Source organism: Trematomus bernacchii, unplaced genomic scaffold (assembly GCF_902827165.1).
Source record: "Trematomus bernacchii unplaced genomic scaffold, fTreBer1.1, whole genome shotgun sequence".
Lineage (NCBI taxonomy): Eukaryota > Metazoa > Chordata > Actinopteri > Perciformes > Nototheniidae > Trematomus > Trematomus bernacchii.
This window is the reverse complement of record NW_022987714.1, coordinates 10,522,320-10,528,796: the sequence shown is the minus strand read 5'-3', so window position 1 is coordinate 10,528,796 and position 6,477 is coordinate 10,522,320. Positions and strand designations below refer to the sequence as shown.

At 41.5% G+C, this 6,477-nt stretch overlaps 1 protein-coding gene across 4 annotated transcripts; it reads right to left on the bottom strand.

Moving 5' to 3' along the window:
* Positions 1 to 401: 401 nt before the first annotated feature.
* Positions 402 to 6,045, bottom strand: mlc1 (modulator of VRAC current 1). Of its 4 annotated transcripts, none has more exons than XM_034141163.1 (12): positions 5,788 to 6,045; positions 5,295 to 5,620; positions 4,697 to 4,786; positions 4,120 to 4,173; positions 3,898 to 3,999; positions 3,661 to 3,762; positions 3,468 to 3,539; positions 3,272 to 3,388; positions 3,115 to 3,171; positions 1,968 to 2,090; positions 1,531 to 1,692; positions 402 to 1,217 (listed from the first exon to the last, which is right to left on the bottom strand). In XM_034141163.1, the coding sequence occupies exons 2-12, from the start codon at positions 5,553 to 5,555 to the stop codon at positions 1,140 to 1,142; spliced, it is 1,218 nt and encodes a 405-aa protein (XP_033997054.1). In that variant the 5' UTR covers positions 5,556 to 5,620; positions 5,788 to 6,045; the 3' UTR covers positions 402 to 1,139. The 4 variants fall into 4 exon arrangements, with proteins under 4 accessions (XP_033997054.1, XP_033997055.1, XP_033997053.1 ...); XM_034141164.1 differs by having other exon boundaries at positions 402 to 1,220; positions 3,468 to 3,536; XM_034141161.1 differs by having other exon boundaries at positions 1,140 to 1,220.
* Positions 6,046 to 6,477: the final 432 nt, after the last annotated feature.

Here is a 6,477-nt window from a genome sequence, read left to right as displayed (position 1 = left end):
CCTAATATGTTTAGAAATACACTCAGCCCTCTTAATTAGGAAAACTGTGAACTTGCAATTATGCATGTAACATTGAAGTCATAGTTAAAGGTGATGTTGTTCTTGACTAAATTATATTGAACACAAATCTCGTTGTTGAACGACAGTGTGACAAACACAGAACATTATAGGCTAAACGTAGACTTTATATACAATAGTATAATAGCTAGCTAAATGTGCCTCACAACTCAGCCTAACATCTAAAAATATGATATTTCCTGGAAGGTTATTTCAGGATCCAGTCACTTAGTCTCATCTTACCCATCTTACTTATTTATATATCTGCACATTGATCAAGAGGGCAACATTAAACAACAACGAGAGCAATCATGAAACAATATTCACCCATTTGCTTGCAGTTGAGGACAAACGTTTTATTTTCCTATAGTAAAACACAATTTCAGTTGAAATGTACAAGTTATTCTGCAAAATCCAGGTAGATAAATTCTCTTGTAATAAGATGTTGCTACCACTAACACATCACTGTACACCAAGCGGCCTACTCCTTAAAACATGTATTACTAACAGTCATGTAAGTGCGGAGATAATTCAGTGTTTACTTTTTGGGAAAATTATGTACAACGAACAAAGTTAGGATCAATTTCATCTATGCACAACACTTCTATAAATGCTGTTTTAAAACATCACTAGGTCGCAACAGGTTTAGAATAAATTGAGTCAGCTGCAACCAGCTTAAAAAAGTAGCAAAGATGCATAGATTTCTCTTTGTAGTGGTGACATACAAACTGAAATCCTTTCATATCCACAAATGCTCAAATCATTTATTATAACCATTGACTCACATGCTTGTTCATTGTATCCACGAGGTCACAATGTAGAAAAACTTTAACTATACACAGGTCAAATAATGCCCTACAGTAAGCAGGCAAGCATTATTCTCAGCTTTGCATTATTTTAAACTTTTCTGTCCTGATTTCTTTCGCCAACTTCCGTTATTGATTTAGTGCCTCCTAATCTTCTTTACATCTTCATAACTGAACACATCTTCATTGCTTTTTCTTTCGTCCTTTTTGTACTCTTGCACTAACTCTTGTGCTGAGTTGGTTCTATCCCCCCTTCTCACACTCCTCATCAAACGTCTATGTGGCCATTTGGACCACCACTGCCTTCCAGGCTCTGTCTTTGTCAAAATCCTGCAGCGTTCCATTGGCTGCATGCTGCTGAGGGAGCAACACAGGAAGAGGGACAAGGGGAGAGAGATTTAAATGTGCAAGGTGACAAAAACATTTAGATCAATGATGTGTGAAGGATGAGAACACATAGAAAAACACAATGTGTATTTAAATGTGTTCTAAAGAATATCATTTTACATCATAATGTTTACATGAGCTATAGCTAGTGATGACAACTAAGATAATTAAATGGATCATTTTCCAAATTCACTAGTCTCTTGTTGGAAGTGGAGAATCAGAAAAAGGAGAGGAAAATATGTGTCCATCTCTACACAATCACTGCTTTTCCCAGTCTTACCTCGTAGTAATGGGTTGTGGTGTGCATGCTGTTGTTGCACTCTGGAGCCCCCATGCGGAGCTTACTCTTGTAGGAGGCACAGTGCACCACAGTGGCTGAAGTAAGAATTGCCTGCACCAGCAGCAGCACCATCAGAATCAGCAGCAGGATGTCGTAGGATTGCTGGACCACACACACACACACACACACACACACACACACACACACACACACACACACACACACACACACACACACACACACACACACACACACACACACACACACACACACACACACACACACACACACACACACACACACGTTAGTCATTCTCAAAATTTCTCTTAATTGTGTTCCTGTACTTCTTGTGCATAATTAGCTTGAGTCTGGAAATGGTTCCTTGAAAGCCGGCATATTGCATTACCACTGTTGAATTTCCACCTCATTAAACTCACCTTGGCTGGAGGCACATCATTCAGGAAAATGTCAATAAAGCTGATCACACTGCAAGAAAGGAAGCCGGAGGCTGAAAAGAGCAGGGGAGACGTCACGCTGCTGATGGCAATCAGCACCTCCACCTGAGAGACACCCAGAGGAGGGAAAACAGGAACTCAGAAAAGGTTGTCAAGAAAATAAAACACCATCAAATAGAAATATAGAAAGGCAAGGCTATACAGGTGTTAAATTCATTGATCTACTTTATAGAAGTGTCCAACGTCAGTTAGAGACACCAAGATTGGTGTCACATGAGACATTTTTGAGGACCTGATCAGATTTTAGCAGCAACATTTTTGGGCACTTGAGGACAGAGTTTCAGCCTCATCTCAGCTTGAGACACAATCCGTCTGAGTTTTCCTATGTTTTTCAGCTGGAAAAACAGGAAATGAATCAAACATAAGTGACTGTGCCTGGTCAAGTGACACCTCAATGTTCTGGGGTTGATGTAACAGAAGAGGAAAGAGAACCCACAATTGCCTGAAACAAACCGTAGCAAAAACTAGAGCTTTTGTTTTGGCTATAGGACATGATGTGCCATCCAAAGTTTAGACATTTTATACAGCTAATTTTGTTACATTTGGAGGCTAAAATAAGAATTAGAATTGAATATCATTGAAGTTGTAATAGGAGATACTTTAGAAGTGAAGGGGAAGCAGGAGAGGGGCAAGAACAGAACCCTGGGGCACACCATAACACAGTTTCAGATAAAGACACTGACTTAACTAACTGCAACTGATGAACACCTATCAGAGGGGTATGAGGAGAACCATTTCAAGGCTGACCAAGAGTTACACTCCCAAATATGTCAATAAGGATACTGTGTTGTCTAATGTGACAAACTCTAAACTGGGATTCATCAGTACCAAAACAGAGAACTCTCCTGCATCACCATGCATCCAAATATCAAGAGGCCATACTACACACCCACACCTCTGAGGTCAGAGTCATTAAATAGATCAGTGTTTGCATTCTAACAAAGACTAACAGCTCAAAGTATATTATGCAGATCTCATCTACCCTTTAAAATATATTAACCCTTATTCAAATGTAGTAAACAGTCTCAAGACTGGGACTCAAACAAGTAGCGTATTCTTTTGTACTCACCAGACATTTGTTGGGGTATTCTGACACGACATGACTGGCAATAGCACTTGGAAAACACTGCAAAGGATTAAAAACAAGACAAAGTGATGTGATAGGTTGATATTGACGGCATTGAAAAGGTTATGATTAAAAGTATGTTTCAGTAGGAAAAACTTACAGCAACAAGAATCCAGAAAAATGTGACAGACAAGTAGGGTCCAGGTAGCAAAGCGTCCATGTTGAGTGCAATAATCCCTCCGAATACAGCAGAAATTCCCACAATTACTTCGATCACCTGTCAGAGAAATTCTTCAGGGATTGATAAGCATTGACACCAGACAGAGCTTTATGCAACAAAACTGAAATGTACTTACAGAATATGCTTTCAGGATTCGAGTAGGGAACACTGCAGGTGGCTGAACCACAGATCTGTCATATGTCACCTGCTAAAAAGTTGGACGTAGGGATGAGTGGAGTTAGGATGGATGAGTCAAAGCCAGAGGGAGAGTAGAAGGAGAGACACGTCATCTGGGGAAATAAAAGCAACTATCACACATAAACACACACCTTCCTGTGGCAGCAGCAGTCTTCTGCAGAGCGGGCTGACAGGATGACAGTACTGGCCATCAACACCTCCAGCAATATCATCAGGATGAGGTTGAAGTTGATCTGAGAATAAACGTGGCAGGAGGGAGAGCACAATAGGAAGATTGAAAAAGGAAATACAGAAAAAAGCTTTAATTATAAAGAGAACTTAGTATGCTTGGATGTGTAGTTTCCAATAAATTACTATGTTGCATTTACATTGACAGCAGAAGGGTTTAGGACCAGTTTACATCCAAACCAAACCAGACAGGTGGTCGTTACAGCAAATGTTGACACGTAGACCACCTGGAAATCTGACACCTTGAAAAAAACAAAAACATGAGACCTTCATTAGTATCAAGCGTCAATTGCCTCAAGGAATTTTCATTAAAAATCCATTACAACATAATTATGTACTTTGCCCAAGGTTTGTTTACTCACTGCAACATGTCTGTTCTTGGCAATGGCAAAACTGGCGATCGCTGCAGGGATGCCCTGTTGGAGAACAGCAACGAAAATGAATTGTTGAATTAATGTATTTAACTAATGTGTCACTGGCATTTTGACATGACAATAATCTAAACAATGGGCATCACCCAGGAAGCATATATAACCTATTATTTTTCTTCAAATCCTCAATTTGTCCTGATATTTTGTGAGTACCTGAAGATTTCTGGGATTTATAAAAGTAATTGTTTTGCTCTTCTCTTAGGTAATAGAACATGTTACCAGTGGTTGAGAGCTATCTTACCAATATAAGATCAAAACATTTGTTTCAAAGTCCAACAATTGTTGGTCCAATACCAAAGTTTGAATTAAAATGTCACATAAGTAAATCGAATATTCATAATGGTTGGATTATTAAATGGATAGGCGTAAGATATTATATTGGTCCAGTGATACCAATTTTATAAAAACCATTGGATGATATTGCCTGCATTTATACATACCAATATGTATGAATGTATTAGGTAAGAGCAGATATGAATGTGTCTGTGATTGAGCTACGGTCACTTACAGAGCCGGCAGCACAGCGCAGGTAGTCCATGGCAACAGGAAACACATTTCCCATGTACAGAGAGAAACCAGATGTGATGAGGAGACTGCCCTGAGGACACATACGTGGGCATGCATGCACATACACATATGATCACTCATAAATACGTTCAAAAGGTAAAACTCTACCATAATACTGACATTCTCTCACACAAACAACATAGCACACATATTTAGCCATTCATAAATCTGAACTGTTTACCAGATCAAACACAAAGCACACAGACATAATGCTGACATGTTAACTATTAACATCCAGCAGCCCCATACATAACCATTTGTAAACAGTTTGTGTTTACTTCTCTGTTACCTCAGAGTCACCGCTCACAAACTTGCTAAAGTAAGTGGTTAGAAGTTGCATACTGGAGACATATTGTTCTCACCTAAATTTGGAAGCACAAAACAAGACTTCTTGTCGCCATCCCACTCAAAATTTCTAGATTGGGATACATCAGAATGAAAGATCACCCCAACCTTTAACATTTGTGTGTGATGGACTGAATAAATGCACCCTGTGATGTGCCTCCTGTGTACCTCTCCCTGACCCTCCCCCCTCTCACCCCTAAGAGGACGCTGTAGAGCCAGGCCCTGTAGCTGAAGCAGGGGTGCTTTAGAGGCTCCGGCTGGGCCAGCTGCAGGTCACTGGCCCTCACGTCCACCGTGTAGCTGTCCCGCTCGGGCCTATACCGCTCCCCCCTGTCCGGCCTTCTATCCGTTCCCCTGTCGCTCCGTCGTCCCAGAGACCCCCCACCGCCCCTCTCCAGAGTGGGCATGTGGCTGTAGGTGAACTCCTCTCTGGCTGAGAGCTCGTCGGACTGCATCACTGAAACAGCTGGTGGCTGATTTCAATTATGGGATGGGAAACACACAGCGAGGATAACAGCCTCTGAGAAAAGGGAAAGAAATGGTGAGAGCTGTGCGAGTTTAGGGCCTTGTTAAAAGTGTCTCCACCACCCTCTCTCTTTTTGGCCTGCCTGAGCAAAGAAGAAACAATTTATTTGATTCTCATCTTTTTCAAACTTTGTTTTCACATATTGCTTCCTCCATATTCACCTGTTGTTGAGTCTCCTGCAGAAAAGTTGTCCAAAATAAAGTATCCTTCAACAACTGAGCTCAAACCTCCTCATGGTAGACAGCTTGTTTTTGTCTGCAACTCCTTACTCTCCCCATCTCTCTCCCTCAAACTCTCTTTCAACCCCAACTCTCCTCCTCTTTTCTCCCTCTCTCTCTCTCCCTTTACACAACGTTTCACAGAAACAGTACTGAAAAAGTTTGTTTGAGCCCTTCAAAGCGTGGAGTCTGAACACATGGCTCTTGTGCTGCCAGCCCGCTTGGTGCCAAAGGGAGAGCGCCTGTGCATGACAACAAGGGGAGGACGAAAGGGGCTCGCTCAGGGGGGAGAGTTAGCAGGGCAAACACCCCTTTTACACTCCCACTTGCACATGCACATACACATGCACATCAACCCACTCACAAAAAGGAACAATAGACACTCAGAAATGAGTGCAGGGCAACAACACAAAGACATACAAATTCCAGCTCATGGCAAGAGAAATGAAGCAGGCACAGGGAAAAAATCACATAAACCGTGAGCAGTGTCAAACAGTTGCCTACAGAGTGTCCCCCTGTGGAGTTCCCCTCACCACTTCCCTTGTTGTTGCTTAGCACTCTGCTTGCACTGCACAAACCAGTAAATTAAGATGCCCAGCAGCGCTTAAGAAAAGAGGCAACAGAGACATTTCC

Coding starts and splice junctions, on each gene's coding strand:
- mlc1 (XM_034141161.1), bottom strand. CDS start 5,555: ATGCAGTCCGACGAGCTCTCAGCCAGAGAGGAGTTCACCTACAGCCAC. Junction 3,389..3,467: donor GAATCCTGAAAGCATATTCT/GTAAGTACATTT, acceptor TTTCTCTGACAG/GTGATCGAAGTAATTGTGGG. Junction 3,172..3,271: donor TTTTCTGGATTCTTGTTGCT/GTAAGTTTTTCC, acceptor AATCCTTTGCAG/TGTTTTCCAAGTGCTATTGC.